At 24.1% G+C, this 25,442-nt stretch overlaps 4 protein-coding genes across 12 annotated transcripts; 1 reads left to right on the forward strand and 3 right to left on the reverse strand.

Annotated features, from left to right (window-relative positions):
- Positions 1–46: 46 nt before the first annotated feature.
- On the reverse strand, positions 47–6,831 carry LOC118443572 (conserved oligomeric Golgi complex subunit 2-like). Of its 3 annotated transcripts, XR_014981828.1 has the most exons (13): positions 6,432–6,831; positions 6,060–6,287; positions 4,416–4,682; positions 3,899–4,200; positions 3,698–3,815; positions 3,304–3,626; positions 2,608–2,674; positions 2,329–2,509; positions 1,910–2,189; positions 1,664–1,844; positions 1,340–1,561; positions 287–686; positions 47–160 (listed from the first exon to the last, which is right to left on the reverse strand). XR_014981828.1 is itself a non-coding variant. In XM_035870780.2 (11 exons), exons 1-11 carry the CDS (start codon positions 6,501–6,503, stop codon positions 1,478–1,480), a joined length of 2,103 nt encoding a protein of 700 aa, XP_035726673.2. In that variant the 5' UTR covers positions 6,504–6,831; the 3' UTR covers positions 982–1,477. The 3 variants fall into 3 exon arrangements, 1 of the variants encoding a protein (XP_035726673.2); XR_014981827.1 differs by lacking the exon at positions 47–160 and having other exon boundaries at positions 171–686; XM_035870780.2 differs by lacking the exons at positions 47–160; positions 287–686 and having other exon boundaries at positions 982–1,561.
- A 43-nt stretch (positions 6,832–6,874) lies between these two features.
- On the forward strand, positions 6,875–11,255 carry LOC118443579 (uncharacterized). Of its 5 annotated transcripts, none has more exons than XM_035870802.2 (7): positions 6,875–6,985; positions 7,257–7,478; positions 7,575–7,692; positions 8,042–8,392; positions 8,466–8,765; positions 9,017–9,309; positions 9,389–11,255. In XM_035870802.2, the coding sequence occupies exons 2-7, from the start codon at positions 7,381–7,383 to the stop codon at positions 10,200–10,202; spliced, it is 1,974 nt and encodes a 657-aa protein (XP_035726695.2). In that variant the 5' UTR covers positions 6,875–6,985; positions 7,257–7,380; the 3' UTR covers positions 10,203–11,255. The 5 variants fall into 5 exon arrangements, with proteins under 5 accessions (XP_035726695.2, XP_035726712.2, XP_035726686.2 ...); XM_035870793.2 differs by lacking the exon at positions 6,875–6,985 and adding an exon at positions 7,031–7,091; XM_035870819.2 differs by lacking the exons at positions 6,875–6,985; positions 7,257–7,478 and adding an exon at positions 7,009–7,091.
- A 416-nt stretch (positions 11,256–11,671) lies between these two features.
- Positions 11,672–12,910, reverse strand: LOC118442310 (uncharacterized). Its single transcript, XM_085655151.1, is given in 5 exon segments — positions 11,672–11,819; positions 11,916–12,012; positions 12,014–12,091; positions 12,230–12,356; positions 12,500–12,910. Coding segments are annotated over 5 exon segments (723 nt in total). The 5' UTR covers positions 12,801–12,910; the 3' UTR covers positions 11,672–11,699.
- Positions 12,911–17,009: 4,099 nt separating this feature from the next.
- Positions 17,010–25,442, reverse strand: Khc (kinesin heavy chain). 3 transcript variants are annotated; one of them, XR_014983818.1, is made up of 15 exons: positions 24,676–25,442; positions 23,924–24,065; positions 23,665–23,838; positions 23,219–23,487; positions 22,902–23,148; positions 22,550–22,786; positions 22,028–22,374; positions 21,638–21,841; positions 21,398–21,538; positions 21,033–21,317; positions 20,737–20,922; positions 20,456–20,659; positions 20,057–20,351; positions 19,887–19,981; positions 17,014–19,496 (listed from the first exon to the last, which is right to left on the reverse strand). XR_014983818.1 is itself a non-coding variant. In XM_085664699.1 (14 exons), exons 1-14 carry the CDS (start codon positions 24,832–24,834, stop codon positions 19,420–19,422), a joined length of 2,967 nt encoding a protein of 988 aa, XP_085520825.1. In that variant the 5' UTR covers positions 24,835–25,442; the 3' UTR covers positions 17,010–19,419. The 3 variants fall into 3 exon arrangements, 2 of the variants coding, with proteins under 2 accessions (XP_085520825.1, XP_035720015.1); XM_085664699.1 differs by lacking the exon at positions 19,887–19,981 and having other exon boundaries at positions 17,010–19,496; XM_035864122.2 differs by lacking the exon at positions 17,014–19,496 and having other exon boundaries at positions 19,570–19,981.

The raw sequence follows: 25,442 nt of genomic DNA on the forward strand, positions 1-25,442 counted from the left end.
TAATTATTTTTCAGAAAATATTCGACAAATTCTTATTTTTTGTCACAGATTTATATACTAATTTTTATATGTGTCAATTTTATTTATTATTTGTTATGTATTTTTTGTAAAATAAATACGTACAGATGTATCTAATACGGATCACTGCGAAACTCGCATGCTAAAAAAGATATATAAGGTATATAAAAGATATATGAGAGACTGAAAAGGGTACGTTCATAGTCTACTATCAGTAAAGTCTACTAAATTACTTATTCTAATTCACACGAAATCAATTGTTACGTACGCGTAAGAGAGGAATAATCAACAAGCTTATACACCGATACGATAGACGTATGAATGGTGAGGACAGCGTTCTGCGTAAGCTTGCATTCGTAATTCATATTTTGTCCATATCATCGCTAAAGTCACACGCTTTGAACAAAAGGTAGTGAACAGTCTTAATGTCCATACGTATTCTGTTAATGAGATCAATTTTTATTTCTCTCGTTACTGTGTGTAATATGTAATAGCGCAGCGTTTCTTGATATATCATACATGTATTATTGTAGGATCTTAGCTTCGATGTGATATAATCTGTAATATCTGCATGTTTTTGTTTCATTGTTATTTCGATCGCGTTATTCATTCATTAAACGTTTGTAACTTTTGGACTATTTAAAATTTACATCACTCGGAGTACAGACCTAAAAGTGATAGTACCTATATATATATTTATATATATATATATATATATATATATATATATATATATATATATATATATATATATATATATATATATATATATATATATATATATATATATATATATATATATATATATATATATATATATATATATATTATTTTTTTTAATCGAATACAGAAGAAGTAATCTCGTAACATGTATAGATGTGCCATCACATCAGACATGTATAGATGTCAATCTTTACATGTTTATATGTTTGAAGAGATTCTCTTATCGATAAAAAATTGTTTTCTAGAATATAATACAAATATAAATAGTTACTTTTGTCAAGAAATTATATATTGGTATCTCTATTGTTTCTAATCTATAAATGTATATTATTTTCTTAAACAATATGCTATACTAATTAATGAAATAATATACAGTTATAGATTCTCATTCATTATATAAAAAGTGCTAGAACATATATAAACATATCTGTAGTTATATACGTGCGATTGACTTATCTAAAAATCTTATAATTGTACTATAATGGAATATGTATTGATTTTTTATGCAAGCTACTTTGAAAACTGACGATTTTATATTGTTTGATGTCAATTCAGTTCTTTGATTTATACATGCTAATGACGTGGAGGCACAGCATACCTATACAAACATACACATTGATACAATAAATCAAGAGAAAGGACAGTGTTCTCTTAATATGATTTTATTCTTTTTCTTCCTACACCCGTCGCTAAAGTCACATAAGTCAAGCAAGAGGTGATGAATAGTTCTAAAATATTATTTTTTTAGAGCTGCTTCAACAGCTTGCGATAATTCTTGTAAATGAGATATATCTGAAACTGGTACATCGAGTTCAGTAATCTGGAACATTACATAATTCAATAGTATATGATTTTCTGCGATGTTAAAAAAAAATAAAATTCTAAGATATTAAAAAATTATAATAGTTTAATACATGCTCACCATTGCACTGTATGCATTTACATCAATTTGTAACTGAATACGAATTTTTTCATCATCGCTAATTCCTTGAGCATCTGATGTAAGCACTCCTGTCGATTTATCACGTATTTTTTTCAATCTTCTTAAACTCTCTTCAGTTTTTTGAACAGATGTCAATACATCTGTTACAGACGTTAAATAACTAAAATGCGAATATATTGTTGAAGTTGTATATTTCAATTAGTATATTTATTTGTATTTACTTACCATTCTGTTAACAAAGATAGTGCTAATTGCAACCATATGGTAACATTCGTTGGTACAAAGTCATTATAATTCGTACGAAAACTAGTCAGAAAACTTAATGCATTTTTAACATATGCACAAGGTTTAGTAGGTACTTCTCTATTCGTTCGTCTATATAATCTTGGAATGTCACTGACTTGTTTCAAGTATATCACACAATGCATTATAAGTTCATTTACAATTTCTTCTGTAGTAAGTTGTAAAATCATTGTAATTGTCTTAGATGTTTCAGTCAAACAATCTAAAATAATGCATATATAAAAGAATATAATGATTATCTTACTATTATGGTTAGTGGTTATATTACTGTATAGAAATTAAATATACCTAAATGCATAAATTTTAGGAAAGAATGTATTTGACTATAATCAATAAATTACCTTCTAATAATTTAAATGTAGCAGGATTTTGATTTGGATTTTTTAACTGCACTATCCGTAGAAGATTTGGTAATCCATTCACAAATTTTTCTACATCACAATACAAATGTATCAGGAAATCCAATTTAGTATAACGATTACTATTTGCTATACTTTCAGACTTATTACTTTCTTGCCACTTCTTTATGTATAGAAAAATAATCCAAATGTATTAATTATTAATTCATATATATTTATTAATCAAGAAATAAATAATTAGAAAAAATTTATATTACATACTTGTCTTATTGCTGTGCAAGCCCATGTTTGATATCTTGAACATACTTGCAGAGTCAATTTCCAAAATCTGTTATTTTAAGAAATAAACATTAATAATATGAATTTATTAAGTTGTTATATATGAACTGTCTAATTCCAGAGTATGAATTCTCTGAAACACCCCTGCTTGAAAATGCTTCCACGTTTATGGATGTATGAGGCATCATTTTAAATCCCTATAGCCATAAGGCTATAAAGCCCTATATTCACTCTATTAGACCTGATCTTCATTTTCTTTTTTTTACATATCTAACATTATTTTTACATGGCTTATGTCTCGACATGAATCAACGCGATCTACGAGCATTTTTTTGTATCACTGATAAAATAGTCATAATATCGCAATAATTGCTCGGAAAATTAATTACATATTCGATAAAAATACTATAAATAAATGTACAATTCGTCGGTGATATGAAAAGTTTAAAAATGGAGATGGAAGCCTCTTAAATTAAAAACTTAAAAAGCCAACAACGACTTTGAATGACAAGGTCTAGAAAGATCAGCTCTAATAGAATAAATGACAAGTTTCAAAATGACATCTTACACATCCATAGATATAAAAACGTCCCAGAGAATTTATACTACAAAATCAAAAATTTCATATGTAACAACCTAATAATATTATCAAGCATACTTATAAAAAATATTACTTACTCTTGAAAAAGTTGAGATAGATATATATTTTCAGACCATATCCTGTACAAACAATTCCAGACGATAGACGTTGTGTAAAGAGAAAATTCTTCTAGCATTAGAATATTTGCAGATCCTTTAATCAATTCAGGTGAAATAGACTCTTTAAATGCTGTTTCGACTGTACCGGCTATTTCTTGAAAACGAATTTGGAAATAAACTGGTAGATTCCATTTCTTAAGAAAATTTTTATATTGTAGATGATCTTTCAATATGCTTATATGAGCAGGTACATTATAGAATTCTTCCAGCTTTTTTCGAAACCACATTGTTTCTGTATATCTCTTCAAATATAAAATATGAAAATTACTAAAAGATTTTATATTTACATTATCTTTAAAATTGTATCACTTACTTTATGGAACAATTCAGGATTTCCAGGTGCAAAAATATATTTTAATTGCTGATCAATTTTTTCCTCTATTTCAATCCAAAAACTATTTACCAAGAAATTAAAACCCTTCACTTGTATCCTAGAGTAATATTCAAACAATATTTACATTGGAATGTTTACATTATCTACAAATATTAATTATCTACAAAACATCCAATATACCTATTGGAGTATAATGTGATGTCTAAAAGTTGTTTGAGTTCTCCGCTTAAAATATTTAATAATCTATTGTAAATACTTTGAAGATTATTAAATTCAGTTTGTGAATCTTCATCTTGAAGTATATTATTTATAATTGGACTAATAACATCTCTTCTTACTACTAATTCTGCAGTTGTAACATTATCAAGCATAATATATATTCTCAAACAACGAATTAATAAATTAGAATCTTTTTCATGTATACAAACTAAAAATAACTCATTCAGATGCGTTATTAAGAGATCTTCTAATTTCTTGCTTTCCTATATAAAATTTTTTATATTAGTAGAACAATTTTTATATAATAATTCTTGTAAAAAGAAATTATTTATTTATAATATTAGGACTTTTATGCCTATTTTTAAATGTTCTTTCACGAAGAATTATGATTTACTTTCAGTTTAATAGAAAGTAACATTATTATGTGCAAGTAATAAGAAATATAGTGCAAATGTATCCATAAGGATATAATACATACTGTCTGCTGATCTATAGAGATATCTGATCTGCATCTGGATGCATTAAATTTCAAATGATTCAGTTCTGCTGTAGCTTGTTCTAAAACATCAATTTTTGTAAAACTTTCCATATAATTATCCATTGATAGCATTGAAGACAATTTTCTTAAACATTTATAAACACATTGCAAGCTGTGTAAGCTTTGTTTCTGTAATTTTATTTGGCTATCATCATTCAAATTATTGGATAGAATGATTATTTCTTCATTTAATGTTTGCTGAATTTGCTAATAATAAAAAATAATAGAAATTAGAAACATAATTTATATACAGAATTTTCCACTTAATTATAGCAATTGAAGTAACTCCATTACTTTCAATTATATAAAAAAAAAAAAATGGCAAAGAAAAAAATTGTTAAATCTCAAGGAAAAAATATTTTCATTACCACAAAATTATTTTCAAGATCATCTTTTCTAAAGATTCAAGATCATCAATATTTTTTTATTACTACTGTAACTTATAAAAAAAAATGAATTCAACGATATGAATCTTTTTATCTTTAGATAACCTTAGATAATTTGACTAACAGAGCTACAAAGGAAAACAAAAAAAATAAAAATTCTAGTTTTGCAACGTAAAGCATTTATTTTTAAAAATGTTCAAAATAAATTCCATTAATTTTGATATATTTTCAAATAACAATAAATGATTTCTTTGTACTTTTACTCATTTATGGATTGCATTTGAATCGCGTTTTATTTAAGTTAAAATAATGGTAATCGTTTAATTTAAAATTTTCTCATTTTTTTAAACATGGATTTAAACATATAATTTGAATCTACTGATTAGGATCTCCTTTAGGATCAAACAATTTTTTCTATTGACATTTTGTCATATCATCAATAATAATAAAGATATTTCAAATGTTACAGTTAGATAAAACATTCTCTATATACATACACATACAATATATATATATATATATATATATATATATATATACATACACACACACGTTATCTATCCACAGATGTTCTAACAAAAACCTTACAACTGACTGAAGTTACAAGAAAGTTTAATAAAAAAAATTTCCCTGATTCTGAATCAACTGCAAAATGCATGTAAAATTTTTTTTACTTGTGACTTTTTCAAGTTATGGAAGTCAATATAATTCTAAATAGATAAAATTTTTTTGGCATATTTATACAATAGGTCTCATTAGCAATCAAAATCATATTTAATAAAAAATTGCTACTATGTATAAATATGCCATACTGTATAAATACTATGTTAACTTTCATAACTTAAAAGAGTAAAAAAAATTTTTCGTATATTTTATAACTGATTTAGAATCATATAAATTTCTTTAATTGAACTTTTTTGTAACTTCAATTAGTTGAGGGATATTGAACATTTATGAATCATAAATTATTATATCCCATATATACAAAATAAATCTAAAAGAGTATTTCTTATTTTATAATTCATAATATAACAAAGACTATATTTCAAAGATAAAAACTTTACAGATTTTTATTTAATAGTACTTTTTCTTCTTATCTTGAAATATAAAATATACTTATCTATTTTTCAATGCTCTTTTAAATTCTATATTTATAAATGTAATAATACGACGACATAAAAAATCAAAATTATATTACCATAACTTCTTCTCTAAGTTGACTAAGTGGCATTTCCAAGCTACTAATTGCTTTATCAAGACCAATGAGATTACTTGAAAGATTAACAAAGTCTGTATAATCTCTATTAATTAAGTCGATCATCGCAGATCTTAATAACTTTAAATATATGCCTAAATCATCTCTCATAGTTTCAAGTTTCACGACTCTTCGATGATTATGAAGAAAAGTATCCACATTAAAATTACTCTATAATAAATAATATTTGGATATTTATACAGAACAATACAACACTCTATATCTCTTACTATATTTATAATTACAATCGAATTTTATTAAGTTTCTATTAAATTCTTTTTATCTTATGAATATAGTTGGAAAGTTATACAAAACCTGAATAAATTCATGCTCGAAGAAACATAAATCCTTTGGAGCTACTGGCAAACTTGTTTTATCATCAGACATGATTTATTCTCATAGATATAAATGCTGACATAAATTTACGATTACGCATAAGTAATCTTATTAAATCCAATGATCTGTGATTAACATAACCTTAAATCAAGTGGACTCCGTACGATCAAACGTATTTATATCTTTATTAAGATCTATAGATTAACCTTTAATTATTCTTTCGTGTTCTATTCACTATAATCAACTATAATTATCATTAATTTTTAATCTATATGGTACTAATCTAGCAGCAACCATTTTGTCTACTTATTGTTAATAACTATTTATTTGTATTTAATAACCTTGACAACACACAGTGCCATGATTGGACCATAATTAAATGACATCATAGATTATCACTAGTTTTCAAAATGCGAACAATTCATAAAATTGAATAAAACCCAATGGAATTCATGTTACTACGTAATATTCAAAGATCTACTCGATGCAATAATATGATTTGTCAATATGTAGAAGAATCAAAGCTGATTGGCGTAAGTAAATATTTCTTATGGACACTATGCAGTATATATGTATATATTTATGCATTATGTACATTGCAAAAATAGTGCAAAGCATTGCAAAGTAACTTCATGTATAGTAAGTTATTATAGTAATTAAAAATTAAATATTAGCTATTTTTGTAAAAATTTGTTTTAGTTTTATAATTACTTTTTACAATAAAATTACATAATACATAAATGCTCTATCAATAATATACACAGAATAGAAAGAATATGATTTTAATACAACTACAATTGTTAGGTTAAGGTGAAAAGAGTTGGTAGCTTGGCGGGAGATGCTAAATAAAATTCCCGACGTTGAAAACGCGGGTGGTCTGCATTTTTTAAAATTTAAATGAGGGCCATTTATTTTGTAATATGAGAAAATGGAATTTGAGCATAACTTGATGTGTAATTTTATATCCATCTTTATTACTATTCTCTTAGTGTTTGTCACATGTATTATTGTCTTCCAAAAACTAAAGTAAGAACTTATATCTATAAAAAAATTGTGACAATATTTTAAAGTGAAAGCTTCTATACTAATTATTCTTACAATCCTTTTCCTTTTTCATGTTAGGTTAAGATGGCCTATGAAGGTAAATTGCTGGTTTTGTAATAATAATACAAAAATAACACAACAAGAACTCGAATGGTGGTTATGTCCTTTCTGTGAACAGTTTAATGGTTTTTCTGAGGTAAATTTCCACTTATATAATAAATGTATTTAAATTCTAAAGTATCCACATTCTAATTTGAAATCCTTTTTTATGCTATATTCATTTCTTGGTTTTTGTTTTATAATCTTTTATGATATAGTTTATTTTCTTATACAAATTAACATCTAATTTATATCTAACATTTAACATTACATTAACATCTAACATTCAATTTTATAAAATATACCATCTCTATAATTTTAATAAAAATACTGTATAACTCATTACTTCATAAGTATAGAATTAAGTTAATGTTTTAACTATAATAAATCTAATAATTTCATAAATTGTATATTACATATTTTGAATTTTTGTTATTTGTTTTTAGAATGGTGATTATATGTACGATATACCAGAATTATATAAAGATTCTACTAATAACTCTGTAAAGTATTGTAGAAGTCAATCTAAAATGGAACTGTTCCACAAGAATACTCTTTGTAAAGAATGCAATAAGCATCAAAAAATTAAATTAGCAGAGCTTTCAAATTTTGAACCATCCAATGAAAAAAAATATGATCAAGAAGTTCAACGATTTAAACATTTTTTGGAAAAAAAATATCCACTTTGTACAAATTGTAATGCTATAGTACAAAATGTATTGGCTAAACAGACAATGTGGCTTGCTCATTATAAAATGTTGTTTCTTAAACAGAAACCTATACGTACATTTTTCAATGTAAGTGATATCATGATTTTTGGTTATAATAAAAGTTTATAAAAATGTTAGAGTTGCATAATCTTAATTTTAGTCTTGGTTTATCCAATTTCAGAACACAAAACGATTTGAAGTGATTTTTAGAATCATTTCAACAATTTTTGATTCAGTTACTGTATATAATACTGAATTTTTACTATTACCTGTCGGAGGATTATTTTTTCAATTATGTGCGTGCTGGACTAGTGCAGCAAAAAGAAGAAATTCTGATATTTTATTGTCCTTTTTATGGATTTGTATAATCATACTTATACCTTTTAAAGAATATAAATTACTAAAAACAAATCTTAAAAATAATTGGTTTTCTCTTGAATACATAACTCAATATCATATGGTATGTACTAAAAAGTTAGTATTTAGAAGTGTGTAAAGTATAGTAAAAAACAATAGAAAATCAAGTAGAAATTGTTTGTTTTTATATGATTATTATATTTTATTAGTAATCTTTTCTAAGTTTATAATATGTGTGTTTATAATATATATATATATATATTATAAACACACACATATATATATATATATATATATATATATATATATATTATTATTATTATTATTATATGTGTGTCATTTAAAATGTTTTAGGTCATCTTTTTTGCATTCATCATAGGCTTTATGAATATAAAACCTCAATCGAATATTAGATTAAAAAAAGATATTATCTTTAAAAAAATGGAAAAACATGTAAAAAATTCAAAAGCACAAATATTTCCTGAGATTGAAATAAAAAGAAACATACGGAAGTTTGTTAAAAAAGATGAAACAGATTCAAATGAAACTACTCATTCTTCAGTGAATATGACAAAATATTTTATGACTCCTGTTTCAATTGACATTCCTGATACTGTTAATACAACAATGCATGCATTGTCGTCAATGTATGTATTTTATTCAAATTTAATTCAATTTAAGTATAAATACTTTAAGATATTAATTTATATTTTTTTGGCTTTATAGGACTGGTCCAGAATTTCCAAAATTATCGACACCTACAAATAATTTAGATATTCGTTCTACCTTATCATACAAAAGTAATCAATTTGATAACTCTGGATTAGATGACAGCATGAGTACGCTCAGTATATTTTCATTGGACGATAATTTACCAAATTGTCAAATAAGAACACCCAAAATGTTTGAAAAAAAAGTCTATAGTACAGTTAGTTCTGATTTATTTAAAAGATCAAATAATACCTTCGGTAAAAAGAATATTTTATCACCACCTAAATTAAAATCAGTAACACAAACATCATGGGTTGCTGGTGGATATTGGCAAGGAGGTATGGATGCACCATCATTATCAAGGTCATCCAGTCAAAGTTCTGGTTTTGGTTCTGTTGGCTCTAACTGTGCTCCTTCCAGAGAACCCTCTATTCACGAATTTGATCAATGTTCAATTATCTCGGATGCATCATTGTCATATTATGGTCACAAACAAAATACTATAAAATCCGTTAGACGTTTTTGTCAGCCTACTCAATCATGTTCTTTCATAAAACCGAAAAGTTCAATGTGCCATCAAACATTGAAATTCTCACATTCATTTCCTCAACAAACGTTAACAGCGCATTTTCCAAAGAATAATACAATTTTTGATGAATGTTGTTCACAACATTCCAAAATAAGCACAGATGAAATAGGAAATTCAATGAATATACAAACTTATCCAACTTACACAACAGTATCAACCAATCCTATCTGGTTACATGCATTGTTATGTGGTTCACTTATATTAAATATGGTTGTGGTGTGTACCACTTTGTTGCGTTGAAAAGTATTGATAGCCAAAACGTATTTTTTTTTGTTTTACTTTTTTTCACAATTACCTCTGACTACAATATGTGATTTCTCTGTTTGCTGTCTATAGATAACATTACATATACTGCCAATATATCACAACGTATTATTAAGAACCTCGTAATTATCTAAATAAACATATAAGAAATGTTGCTGTACAGAGTACGATTTGGAATATGTAATCAAAGTACTGTTTTTATACATGCAATGATATGTATGCGTTTGATATAAAAACAATTTTGATACATCTATAAATCATGAAATTTGTGATAAAAACAATATGTGTTCAATCAAGATATTAGGAATAGAAATTGCTGCGTTTACTTCGCTCTAAGGATTTTCTGTTTTTATCTTACAATATTGACTTATTTGAATATGCATGTATATTTATAAAAAGAATGTTTAATATATGTAGCAATCACATACATTTATTTTCAATAATAACTAATATAGTACTTGTTTTTGATAAAAGAAAAGATTTATCTTCTGATATGTTTTAGAAGTAAACAAAATATGAAAATATTTATAATTCCATTGTGTGCAACACTTTTGTAAACTGCCAAAGATTATATTTTCTTTTACTCGATTTCATATTTTTTATAAATTTAGAATGCATTACAGATTAAAATTTAGTTTCCAAACATTCGTATACCTTCTTTTGTGTACTAAAGCTTAGTATTTCAATCAGAAATGTAAATTATAATAATATTTTAGTTAAATGAAACTTTTATTAAAGAGAAAATATGCTTTCGTAATAAGGGAAACATTAAAAGAAGTAACATGAAATAAAAAACTGTAAAATGTGAGAAAAGGAGAGAAGGGAGAAAGAATACAAGGAAAGAAAAAGGGGGTGAGGAAACACGATAAGTAGGATGATGAAGAGAGCTGATAGAAAAAGTAATCCCGAACGAAGCGAGAGGAAAAAAAGATGAAGGAAGAAAAGGAAAAAAGATTAAGGAAGAAAAAGAAAAAAGGACGAAGAAAGAAAAGATAAGAACAATAAATTGAGGGAAGGAGAATAGAAGAATTAAAGAAATGAAATAATAAGAATAAAAATGAGTTATAGAATGTATCATAAATAAATAAATTACGAAACATAATTCATAATGTTGACCTTTCCATATTGTATATACGTATTGTATAAATAAATATGAGAAAAAATGAATGCGTAGTAATGTGGCGGTAATGATACGGTACGCGGTTAAAATAGATGTAAGTTTAATTAGTTTGTAAGTAGAATATTATTTTAAGATTCTTATAACCTTAAGGGGAAGCAATAAAATAAAAATAAAATAAAAGTACTATTATTATATATAACCAAATATATAAATTTAATTAATTTTTGTATTAACAAATTAATAAGATACTACAAATTGAATAATTCCCAAATAATAATAAATATATTTATAATATGAAGTATTATCTTTGAAAAGTATGGTACAAAGAAAATATCGTAGAAGATGTAACGATTTTAATTTACAGTTTTACTATTTGAACTTTTAAAAGTAATTGGATAACTATTTAAATAATCATCAATATGGCCAAGGTTACTTAAATATGGTACATTCGTGTTCACTTGTTGTTTAAGAATCTTTAGAAACAATTAGTAATACATATGTACATACATACTACTTATTAACCATAATCATTGGAAGTTAATTATTTTATCACTTTAGAAAAATAAAACTTACTTTCTCTTTATAAGTGAAACATCATAAGTTTTGCACTCATTTCTCCATCAGCAGAATTGTATTGCTTCATTTGAAGTACTGTCCCACCAAACATAATGCATCCTTTATACCAATTTTTGTTAAATTTCCGAAATCTTTTGTTAAATCTTGTTCTGGTAACTATCCATTTTTCCTTCAATTGTTTTGTTTTATATAATTTTATTACTTAATAACTATGTTTCTTAAATGAAGTGTTATATAACAAATTAGCATCCTCAAGTAGACATACTTGATAATTAATGCTTTCCGTCAGATATTCACATAATATTACCTTATATTGTAAATTCTTAAATTTGATTTTTGTAACTGCATAGGAATTCTATAGTTTAAATCATGTGTGGTCATGTTTTTGTAATGTGACTTTCCATGGTGATTTATTAATGTACTTCTAAATAAACCTTTTTTATATAAAAAATTATTCAATTAAAATATTTAAGTACATCTTTATAGTACTTTATATTCGTATTAAAATATACAGCATTAAAGAGAAGGTTAGGCTTAATAATAAATACATTTATTATTAACATTTATAATATATGACTTACCTCATTTATGATTTTATTATCCCAAAATGGTATTTAATCTTTTTTGTATATGTTGATATCATAAGATTTATAATGTTGCTTATATATTGTTTGTATGTGTGTTATCCACTTATTAAAGAAAGGTATGTAAGATGCGCGACGATTAAACCAATTTCCTATTAAAACTTTGGGATCATACTTTTCTTCGCTCACTATAGGCGCACGATCGAATTCGTTTTGCTTATTACTCAATTTTATAGGTAGGTCGGTTAATGATAAATTTATTGAATGCTTCAAGTTACTGCTTAGTACGGGCATCTTAATTGAATGTAATACTAATTATTTTTATATTAATTATAATCATAATATCAATACCATTAATAATGCAGATTATGATAATGACAACGATATTTAACAATAAGCGATATCAAAATACCCTAATGTACATTAGACATTCAAAAATATAAGTAAATTTAGAATTATATTTGTTATGACATTTTAAATAAATAGTCATGAGTATGATAATTTTATGGAATTTTAATGTAAATAATAATAATAATAATAATAATAATAATAATAATAATAATAATAATAATAACAATAATAATAATAATAATAATAATAATAATAATAATAATAATAATAATAATAATAATAATAATAATAATAATAATAATAATAATAATAATAATAATAATAATAATAATAATAATAATAATAATAATAATAATAATAATAATAATAATAATAATAATAATAATAATAATAATAATAATAATAATAATAATAATAATAATAATAATAATAATAATAATAATAATAATAACAATAACAATAACAATAACAATAACAATAACAATAATAATAATAATAATAATAATAATAATAATAATAATAATAATAATAATAATAATAATAATAATAATAATAATAATAATAATAATAATAATAATAATAATAATAATAATAATAATAATAATAATAATAATAATAATAACAATAATAATAATAATAATAATAATAATAATAATAATAATAATAATAATAATAATAATAATAATAATAATAATAATAATAATAATAATAATAATAATAATAATAATAATAATAATAATAATAATAATAATAATAATAATAATAATAATAATAATAATAATAATAATAATAATAATAATAATAATAATAATAATAATAATAATAATAATAATAATAATAATAATAATAATAATAATAATAATAATAATAATAATAATAATAATAATAATAATAATAATAATAATAATAATAATAATAATAATAATAATAATAATAATAATAATAATAATAATAATAATAATAATAATAATAATAATAATAATAATAATAATAATAATAATAATAATAATAATAATAATAATAATAATAATAATAATAATAATAATAATAATAATAATAATAATAATAATAATAATAATAATAATAATAATAATAATAATAATAATAATAATAATAATAATAATAATAATAATAATAATAATAATAATAATAATAATAATAATAATAATAATAATAATAATAATAATAATAATAATAATAATAATAATAATAATAATAATAATAATAATAATAATAATAATAATAATAATAATAATAATAATAATAATAATAATAATAATAATAATAATAATAATAATAATAATAATAATAATAATAATAATAATAATAATAATAATAATAATAATAATAATAATAATAATAATAATAATAATAATAATAATAATAATAATAATAATAATAATAATAATAATAATAATAATAATAATAATAATAATAATAATAATAATAATAATAATAATAATAATAATAATAATAATAATAATAATAATAATAATAATAATAATAATAATAATAATAATAATAATAATAATAATAATAATAATAATAATAATAATAATAATAATAATAATAATAATAATAATAATAATAATAATAATAATAATAATAATAATAATAATAATAATAATAATAATAATAATAATAATAATAATAATAATAATAATAATAATAATAATAATAATAATAATAATAATAATAATAATAATAATAATAATAATAATAATAATAATAATAATAATAATAATAATAATAATAATAATAATAATAATAATAATAATAATAATAATAATAATAATAATAATAATAATAATAATAATAATAATAATAATAATAATAATAATAATAATAATAATAATAATAATAATAATAATAATAATAATAATAATAATAATAATAATAATAATAATAATAATAATAATAATAATAATAATAATAATAATAATAATAATAATAATAATAATAATAATAATAATAATAATAATAATAATAATAATAATAATAATAATAATAATAATAATAATAATAATAATAATAATAATAATAATAATAATAATAATAATAATAATAATAATAATAATAATAATAATAATAATAATAATAATAATAATAATAATAATAATAATAATAATAATAATAATAATAATAATAATAATAATAATAATAATAATAATAATAATAATAATAATAATAATAATAATAATAATAATAATAATAATAATAATAATAATAATAATAATAATAATAATAATAATAATAATAATAATAATAATAATAATAATAATAATAATAATAATAATAATAATAATAATAATAATAATAATAATAATAATAATAATAATAATAATAATAATAATAATAATAATAATAATAATAATAATAATAATAATAATAATAATAATAATAATAATAATAATAATAATAATAATAATAATAATAATAATAATAATAATAATAATAATAATAATAATAATAATAATAATAATAATAATAATAATAATAATAATAATAATAATAATAATAATAATAATAATAATAATAATAATAATAATAATAATAATAATAATAATAATAATAATAATAATAATAATAATAATAATAATAATAATAATAATAATAATAATAATAATAATAATAATAATAATAATAATAATAATAATAATAATAATAATAATAATAATAATAATAATAATAATAATAATAATAATAATAATAATAATAATAATAATAATAATAATAATAATAATAATAATAATAATAATAATAATAATAATAATAATAATAATAATAATAATAATAATAATAATAATAATAATAATAATAATAATAATAATAATAATAATAATAATAATAATAATAATAATAATAATAATAATAATAATAATAATAATAATAATAATAATAATAATAATAATAATAATAATAATAATACTTTTTAGGAATACTCAGAATTAAATACAAATATGTATTACGATTTATATTATCTTGTTTCTAAAGCCTCTCTACATCTTGCACACGAATCTATAGCTAATTATTTTGAAATTATAATGCTTCATATTATAATCCATGAAACTGTTTGAGATGAGGTAGATCTAAACGACGTATATATAAATTTAGAAATCATTTTAAAATAAATGGTTAAAATGTAATGATAATATAAGTATCTGATTTCAGATTTAATATAATTAATATCGTAACATCGAATATTATGGTAAATTTTAACGGTATGTTATAATACTTTCACGTTTTTAGTTTCCTTTTTAATTTAATTTATCAAAATAAACGTTCATTCAAAGATGAAAATAAAGCAATAGTATTTAAAATTAAATTATTTTTCTTTTTTATATGGCAAGAATATTATAAAAAATTTTTTTAAATGTTCACATACGATGTGTATTCTAGGGCGCAGACAGATTAAAATGTTAGAGCAGGAAAGAAATTGGTAGGACAGACCATAAATTTATAAAATGTTTAACCTATTGTTTGAATTAAAATTATTTTTTGAATTAAACAACTACATTTTTTAAAAACATGCAGAAAAGCTACAAAAGCAGGCTTCCTCCTTTCTGGTTGCGCCCCTGAATATATTACTAATTATTAGGTGGACCGGAAAGTAATGTTGCTTTCTTAAATTAAACTCAAACGAATAAATTTTTAACAAGTTTTTAATCACAATCAAATCACAATCAAATCACAATCAAATATCGACATGCGCAGAAACGACATTACTTTCCGGTCCCCCTAATATAATAACTATTAAAATAGTGAAACATAATTTTATTACTCATTTGTTTATTTTCTTTCACATTTGCATTGCTCCATTTATAAAGATGCAGCTATAGATCAACCTCCTCTTTAACAGTAATAGGCTATGCTTATGTATAATTGCCAATTTGTATACATAATTTTATGAAAATTTAATCATTTTAGACACCAATTACACTTAATTATATGATGAAAAATTATATCAATTGCATTGACAATTTTATTATTTATTACAACTTTTCAACTGATTTACTAAATTTTCATTTAACAATCCTTTGAACTTGTTTGTTCGTTTAATTAAATATTGAAATATTTCATTAAAATAATTAGTAAAAATATGAAATATATTTTTTAAATATTTACGGGTAAAATAACTGAAGTGTTATAAAATAACTTGATTCATAATAGAAATCATAACGGATATAGCAATATTTCTGTTATTTTTTATATAACATACTTTTACATGTAAATGCAATATTATATAACACTCAGTTTGTAATAAGTAACAATATTTGAATACAGCAATACGGGCACTTATTCCAGTTATAGACTATTTATTTAGGTATATTTAAATTAATTTTCAATAGTGAATATCTTCATAAACCAAGATTGTTTCTTAATTTTTTTTTAAGATGTAGTCGATTGAAAATTATAATTACATTGTGCATCGCAAAAAAATAAAAAAGAATATAAAAATATTCTATCTTAATAAGAGATATAATATTGCAGAATAACGTATAGTAATGTGAGCAATCATATGATTTTCTTTAGCCAATGCTCATTTTAGCTACATTAAAAGAAAATAGATTCATTTTCAGTCGTCCCTTAAAGGAATTATTTTATAATTTACGATGCTATACCCTTTACATCTCATTGGAACATATATCCATTTTATTTTGAATGCAGTACCATAAAGCTTACGATTATTAGTATTAGTTAATTGTAGTCTGTGTACATTCTACAATGATTCTTTATTTCTATACGGAAGTGCAAAAGAGCATTGATGCTTATTCGATGTTCTATAAAAATAAATGTTACAGTATGCTGAGATTTTATGTCACGATTCATTAGTTAAGAAAAATACATGAATCATGATAAAAACTCAGCAATGATTCTTTTTTTTTTATAATAATGAAGGGAACCCAACAGCTTTTTTTATAAATTTTAAATAACAGAGTATTAACACATAAAGCATTTCTGGTGATTAATACATATGTATGTTAGGTTTTTCAATTATTTGTAAGCAATATACCATGGATACTAATATTTATATTTAAATCAATACAAAGACATTCAAGTGCAGTTATATTTATATATATTTGACAAGAATATTTTAAAAATAATTGCACTCATTCTACACTCCAAATTCGTCTTTACTATATTGACAAATATAATTTTGCTGCTCATATTACAAAAATAAGATAACGTAAGGAAACAGACTGCTCTATGAAAGAATTTTGAAAAATAAAATAAAATAGTTAACTTTATTTTACCTAATAAAAGTTTATCGATATGGAACAATATTTTATAGATAATTTTATAAAGTATACTGTATTACATTCAATAGAGGAAAAAAAAATTTATTTTTAATTTAATATGCAAAATTTGTAAATTATATTTACTACACACGGCTTCAATATTTATATATGTATCCCAATTATAAAAAATATTATTCAAACGCTATTTCCAATATGAAAACAATAACTTTTAAATGACATGTGATTGTAAGTTTGTCACAGTTTGCAAGAAGTTTTAAGAATGTAAATACATTTTATTTTTAAAATCCAAATTACCTAAAACTACAATTTCAAAATTAATTTCTACATGAAAGATTTTAAAAACGTTAAATATTTAATATATTTGCACAGAATGTAAAACAATTGTTTGACAAACAGCTTTGATTTGTCTTTAATATAAATTAGAATACAAAATAAATTAATATAAATGAAACCATTAGCAATATATTTAATGTGACGACAATTGGTTATATAAAAGTAATATATGTAAATTGAAGTGAAGATGATTACTTTTTGTCTACATTTTTTCTATAAATATCATTCGCTTCTAGATTTACAATTTTATTGGTAAGAAACCAATGCACTTAACTCTCGCTAAGTGGGCATACCAAATAGGTCCAAGATTTGATATGATTCTTGACAATTGTAATCTTCAGTAACTACAAAGGAAGTTTTTTATAACTAAGAATACTTATAAGCCATGATTATTTCTACCATTCTTTTCAAGGCCGCATATCCGATCATATCTTTTAATTGAATTAATAACATTTTGTTTCCAAGTTTAATAGTACCATCCAAAACATTCGATTTTGAATGCATTTATCATAAGTTTAATGACACTTGATATTACAAATAAAGTCCATGGTAGACCGGATGTTGTAACGATAACAATCGCATAGTATTATTGTTATTATTATTATTATTATCATTATCATTATTATTCCTATTATTTTTATTATTATTATTATTATTATTATTATTATTATTATTATTATTATTCTATTTTTAATTCTTTGAAAAAAATTATGCTATGTAGTCACAGAAGAACGAAGCTATTTTAATAAGATTGTGTTATGTAATTGAGAAAGTATTGAGAATATTTACGGTATTTTTTATAAGTGCAATTGAGTTAAATATTTATACATGGATGGGACATGCAGCGCATTGATAATTTGATGCACTCATATTAGTATACTTTTAAGCACATGCTCGTTTCTACAAAAAAAAGAAGTGGCGGTGCTATTTAAGATTATAATACATCTATTGCCTTTAAAATATAACATTTATGTGAATACATCATAGATTAGTTTGTTTCGATCTCCTAGCACCTCAGCACGCAAATTGTTCTTGCGATCGTGTTCTGTAAAAGTGAAGGTTTTGACGTTATACTCAACATTACTATACGTTTTTAGCCACGTTCTAAAAAAAAAAAAAAAAAAAAAAAAAAAAAAAAGTCTGAGCATATGACAGAGATATATGAATTATTTTTTCCCTTAAAATTTACATCATATGTCCGAACGATGACAGAATTAGGAGTAAGTATTACATTTGGTTTTAGGAAGGGGGGAGAAAAAGTAAAGAAATATAAAGAACTAACATGTCGCTAGGTTTGTTCGTTTGTAATCTCAACAAAAGTATTCTGACGAAAGTATAAGCTTTAATACCTCTGTCAATTCGTAACACAAGTATCATTTTAAAATAGTGAAAATAGAGTTACAAAATTGTTAGCATATCAAATCTTCTCACTTACTCCAAAATGTAGAGCAGCCTGAAGTGACTCCATTTGTACAAAATCGAACAAACCCACATTTCCCAATCACATTGTAGTATCTTAATTAAGCGCATCTAAAACAAAAAAGTAATAAAATGAATTTTCATTCTACTGTATAATTTATTTCATATAGATGGTTTATTGCTTACCACGGTTGCCGGTTCTAATAGCATTAACGTTGCTTAAATGATGCTGACCAGCTCGAATAGGCTTTGCAATCTGTGCACTAGGTCCACGGCGAGCCAAATTTTTCTGTCTGACAGCTTCTTTAATCCTATCTACTTCATATTGGTAACGCTTACGATCTCGCATTGCACCTTCTTTGGCATCTCGCAAAGCTGTTTCCAAAGCTTTTACACGTTCAACGGTTGTCCTTAATTTCTTTTCAAGTTTAGGTAATTCACATCGAAGATCCGCATTATCTCTAACTAATTGTTTGTGAACCTAATAAAAAACGAAATATAACCAATAAAAACTCGCTTGAAATAATACACGTGTATTGTAGCAACACTACATATAAATATAATTACTCTAATTACTATACTAACCTTCGTAAGTTGATCTAGATTATTTTCTAAAAAGGAAATCTTCTGCTTCTGAGCAAGTGAACCACCATCGTCCTCATTATCCTCGACGTGAATTGATTTTTTTATCCTAGTCTGCAAGTCTTGAACGAATAATTTACGTAAATTGTGAAGTGTTTGCAATTCTTTGCAAACAGTATCCTCTAGTCCTTTAAGCTCTTTTCTAGCCTGAAAATTTAATTCATATTGTAAGATAAACTTCTATAAACGCTAATTTTAATTTATCTAACAAAATCATAACATACTTGTTCTCGACGTTCATGAAGCAGTATCATTTCTTGGAGTTTAACCGATTTATTTACTTCTTCCTGCTTCAATCGTTCATAATCTGCTTGCATTCGTTGATGCGCTAAAGTGAATTTTTGATTCAAATCTCTTAATTCACTAATCAAATCTTGTTTTTCAGATAATTCATCCCTAAGCGCTGCAACCTAAACATCAATTTTAGACATATAACAAGTTGAACATATTACCTTAATTGTTTATTCATATTTTAAGCCTTCATTTATATAGACAGTAGATTAATTTTCTAGAATTTTACCTGCTTTTGATGTACATCACGCAGTTGATCCATTTGCTCTTCTAGAGCTACTTTCATCTTTGTAGCTGCTTCTTTTTCTTCTGCTTTCTCTTTATTAGTGACTGCTTGCACCTGTTCTGCTGCTTTAAGTTTTGCACATTCTTCCCGTAGCGCATCCACATCTTCTTCCAGGGCACGTTTTCGTGCTTCAGATTCTTTCATAGATTCTGATAATGTTTGCGTACGAGCTTCATGTTGACTGATTAGAAGTCGACATTCTGCCAAATCTTTTTCATATTCAGAAACCTAATATCCATAAGTAAATATCTTTTACGTATATACATACAATATGTTTAAATAATAGATATCGCGCTAATTCAACTTACTTTCTTGTTGCAATCCACTTGAGAACTCTCTAATCCTTGACAACGCTGAACTAAATTTTTTACCTCTGATTTCATTTTACTAATAAAGAGTCTTGCAACTGTAAATTCTTCTTCCAATTTACCATTACTTTCTGGTGCAACCTAATTTGTAAATAAAGATCAAATCATATGTAAAACTTACACAAGGTTATTAAGTGTGTGAGTAAAATTTATTATGTAATTAATTCAAAATAAAGTTACTTTAAGATTTTCATCACCACCTATAGCCACTCCAATTTCTCCTAAATCTTTTAAAAAATTGGCAAACATGTCAGCAATACGTTTTCTCTGATGAGCGGACATATCACGTAATTGCTGTAACTCAGATTCGATATTATTTAATGTCGCTTGTTTAGCAAGAAATTCTTCTGTCAATCTTTCATGCTGTTTATTTTTCAATTCCACCTAAAGGGAAAAGAGTACAAATCAGATATATTTCAAATTGATTATCATTCTACATTACATTCTATATCTCTGTATCCTCTTAATAACTTGGTATACAAATTCTTTCTTAATAATTTAAATCAAATATTGCAGTTTTTGAATATACTATTATAATATTAAACATTTTTAGGCTTAATCTATCATTACCTCTTGCGATTTTTGATCATAATTCACTGCCAATTCTTCCAGAGCTTGTAGAACTTCTTTGACTTCCTCTTTAGCACTTTCATTTTCTTGTTGTATTCTATTCATTTCTTGTTGTAATTGTTCATAGTCCCGTCTAGCGCTTGCAATCAATTCCTCTTGCTCTTCCATTTGTTCCTTTAACTTTTCAACATATTGAGATTGTTGATTAATCTCTTCATCCTTGTCATCCAACTGTTGATACAGTCTTTCACGTTCTTCCTCTAGTTTTTGCCTTTCTTCATTCGAAAGAGATCCAGCCATAAGTCCACCACCAGGTGTAGCTGGCAGAGGACCATCGTCAAGTTTGCCTGATAAAATAAATAATAGTGAAATCACTTATTAAATTGGATAATACAAAGGCAGTACAGAGCAAATTATTTTTCATCATTCGAAATAACAATGTAACTTATGAAATTATTTCTATGTATCATCTCTGAGTATTAATATAAATAACGGAAGTTACTTTAATTTTCATGTCATTACCTTCGACAGATGCAGTAATTGGTGTAATAACATCAGGTCCTTCCACTAAACTGACTTGTTCTTCGGGCTTTACTGTCTCACCTTGACGCCAACGAGACAATTCTGCTTCTAATTTTTCAACTTTACCTTTAAGTCTAGCAGCCTTTTCCTTCTCACGTTCATAACGACGTTTCCACTCTTCCGCAGTTAATTCTTCATTGACACATACAACATTCTTTATAGTCTTCGCACGTTTACCTATAAAAAGAAAAATATCATTCATTTAAATAAGTGCGTAACTGTAGTATTTATTTAACGACAAAGAAGTGGTATTCATATTAACATAAGACTTCTATTTTATCATATATATTACCGAAATCTAGAGTTGACTTGGTCTCTGACTCGTTAAAACTAGCAGGTGAACAACAAATGATAATTGTAGTTCGAGCATTGCCACCAAGTGATTCTTGCAAAATTCTTGTCAGTTTAGAATCACGGTAAGGAATGTGCGTTTTGTTGCCATCGGCAAGCGCAGATATAACGTTACCAAGAGCAGATAGAGACTTGTTAATATTTTTTGCTTCATCAAGAACAGTACCTTCAGCTCCAGTTTTAGACACCTATAATTTATCATAAAAGTCAAATATTTTGATTTCTTAAATGATGAGAATAATTTCATTTGGTTTTTACCTTTTCTGAACCAGCCAAATCAACGAGATATAACTTTCCTGAAAGTTTTTTTTGATTCTCAAGATTTTCTTGTTTGACATTAATTAAGAAAACTGAATGAGAACGAGAACTGTGTTCATTCATATTGGTTACGGCGATATGTCGATTAGACTTTCCTTCTTCAATTACTTCAAAAACTTCTTCTGGACTAGACACAAATCGTTCAGTTGCTCCTTTTACAAACGGAACTCGATTTTTATCTTCGTGCACACTTAAGTTTACCTTAGAAACTAAAAAACAGAATATATATTACGTGCAATATATAAATTATTATAAATTAGACAATTAAATATCACATTATTTAACATATGATTTTTTTCTTTATCATACTTATATATTACCTTCATGAAAATGAAATAAAATTCAATTCTCAATAGTAATAAAATTGCAAGCAAATAAGTACTTACCATCAAGAAGATCTCTAATCTTGTCCATGTAAATTTCAAAATAAGATACTTTAATATGGAACTCTAAATTCTCCTCCATAATATAAATATGATTGAAAATATCATTAACAATCCTTGGAATGATACCCTGTTTATTAGGATCTCCAATAACACCTTCCATTGTATGGGTTTTTCCTATGAAATGATAGTTAAAAATTTAGTAAAATGCAAATAAATCACCTTTTATTGTACGATTGTTTATTTATAAACTGTGTCTTACCTGATGATGTTTGTCCATAAGCAAAAATAGTACCGTTATATCCTGCCAATACATCCGTGACAATAGATTTAGCTGCTTCATTATATACTTTGTCTTGAGTAGCATTTGGTTTAAATACTTTGTCAAAAAGATATACTTTTCCCTAAAATAAACAAATATGTACATATATAGATATTTAAAATAACATATTATGTTTGTATAAAAGCAAAAAAATAATAATGTCAAAGATAAATAATAGACATAAATGATACCTATAATGTACACTGCAACTTCATGCATAGCATTGTAAATTTATAATTTTCTTTACCTTACAGTAATTAAAAAATAGTATTTACTAGTATTTATATTCTCATTTAATAATAAAGATTACCATTTTGTATACTTATATGTACAGATAATAGAAAGAGAAGAAATAAATGCATGGATGCATATATTCCTTATACTCATACAGGAATGTAGTATAAAAATTATATTGAATCTAAATCAATATTGAATCTAAATTAAAAAATTATCTTTAAGTTGAACAATTGAAGGAGAAAATGTAAAATGAACAAGCTGTAATCGTTTAAAGGAATAAAAAAAAGTTCAACATTTTAATCTGTTTTGAATTACGCATGAAAGTGAAAATAAAATAATTCAAAAATAGTTGTCTATCGTAATGTTGCGACATTAGGGATGAACGTTACGTTAACAAGAGATTTAGTAGGAATAGAAGAAAAGGACAATAGCGTTAACTCCGCGGAATAACATACCCCAATCGAGATGCAATTCTCTTCTCCACCTGATGGGAACTTGACAATAAACTTTGAGCCAGCCTTTTCCTCAGAGTCATTCAACGGTCGAAACCTGCAGACTACCTTAATACTATCCTCCGCGGCTATCTCTCGTTCTCTCGGCGTCTCCATTGCCATTATCTTCAGTACGTTCTATGCCACTTTCTTCGATTTCACACTTTCCAGAAAGTCTTCCTTTCGTTTTTCAATCTTTGAGCTCGTTACTCTCTTCTATAAACGATACGTTCTCTCTACGTTTGTAGAGAGCACAAGCGACGCGATGAACGCGCGCACCGCATCAAGACCGACCGTCTATCGAACGCTTCTTTTCCCAAGCTGTCACAATGCGATCTATACCACAGCCACGGCCCGTTTCTCTCTTTCTTTTTCTTTCTTTCTCTCTCTCTCTCTCTCTCTCTCTCTCTCTCTCTCTCTCTCTCTCTCTCTCTCTCTCTCTCAAAGACAAGATGGCGACTGCTCGGCCGATGTAAAATAATTCTATACGCGACAAAGAATAGTTTTATTGCCGTTCGAAAAAAGGACTACATGCACCTTAATGCTTCGTCGGATGTATTTTCCGCGAGACCTACTTACATCCTTGATGTATAGCGGAACATAATATCGTTTCGCGCTAATATCTTCACGAACCTACCGGAATAAGTATTTTCACCTACTACGATCGATCAGAGGGAGACATATCATGACGAAAGTTTAACGCAATCCCTCCAAGCGACCATGCGCAACCT

The sequence above is a fragment of the Vespa mandarinia genome, chromosome 2 (assembly GCF_050613455.1).
Source record: "Vespa mandarinia isolate Hongniang chromosome 2, ASM5061345v1, whole genome shotgun sequence".
NCBI classification, from domain to species: domain Eukaryota; kingdom Metazoa; phylum Arthropoda; class Insecta; order Hymenoptera; family Vespidae; genus Vespa; species Vespa mandarinia.

Excerpts from the sequence above, each read along its gene's own strand:
- LOC118443572 (XM_035870780.2), bottom strand. The coding sequence starts at position 6,503 with ATGTCTGATGATAAAACAAGTTTGCCAGTAGCTCCAAAGGATTTATGT. Across the intron at positions 3,627-3,697 it reads ATCCTGAATTGTTCCATAAA|AGATATACAGAAACAATGTG; the intron begins GTAAGTGATACA and ends TTATATTTGAAG. Across the intron at positions 2,190-2,328 it reads TACATTTAAATTATTAGAAG|ATTGTTTGACTGAAACATCT; the intron begins GTAATTTATTGA and ends GCATTATTTTAG.
- LOC118443579 (XM_035870802.2), top strand. The coding sequence starts at position 7,381 with ATGGAATTTGAGCATAACTTGATGTGTAATTTTATATCCATCTTTATT. Across the intron at positions 7,479-7,574 it reads ATTGTCTTCCAAAAACTAAA|GTTAAGATGGCCTATGAAGG; the intron begins GTAAGAACTTAT and ends TTTTCATGTTAG. Across the intron at positions 9,310-9,388 it reads ATGCATGCATTGTCGTCAAT|GACTGGTCCAGAATTTCCAA; the intron begins GTATGTATTTTA and ends TTGGCTTTATAG.
- Khc (XM_085664699.1), bottom strand. The coding sequence starts at position 24,834 with ATGGCAATGGAGACGCCGAGAGAACGAGAGATAGCCGCGGAGGATAGT. Across the intron at positions 23,488-23,664 it reads GATTAGAGATCTTCTTGATG|TTTCTAAGGTAAACTTAAGT; the intron begins GTAAGTACTTAT and ends TCTGTTTTTTAG. Across the intron at positions 20,352-20,455 it reads ATCTAGATCAACTTACGAAG|GTTCACAAACAATTAGTTAG; the intron begins GTTAGTATAGTA and ends GTTTTTTATTAG.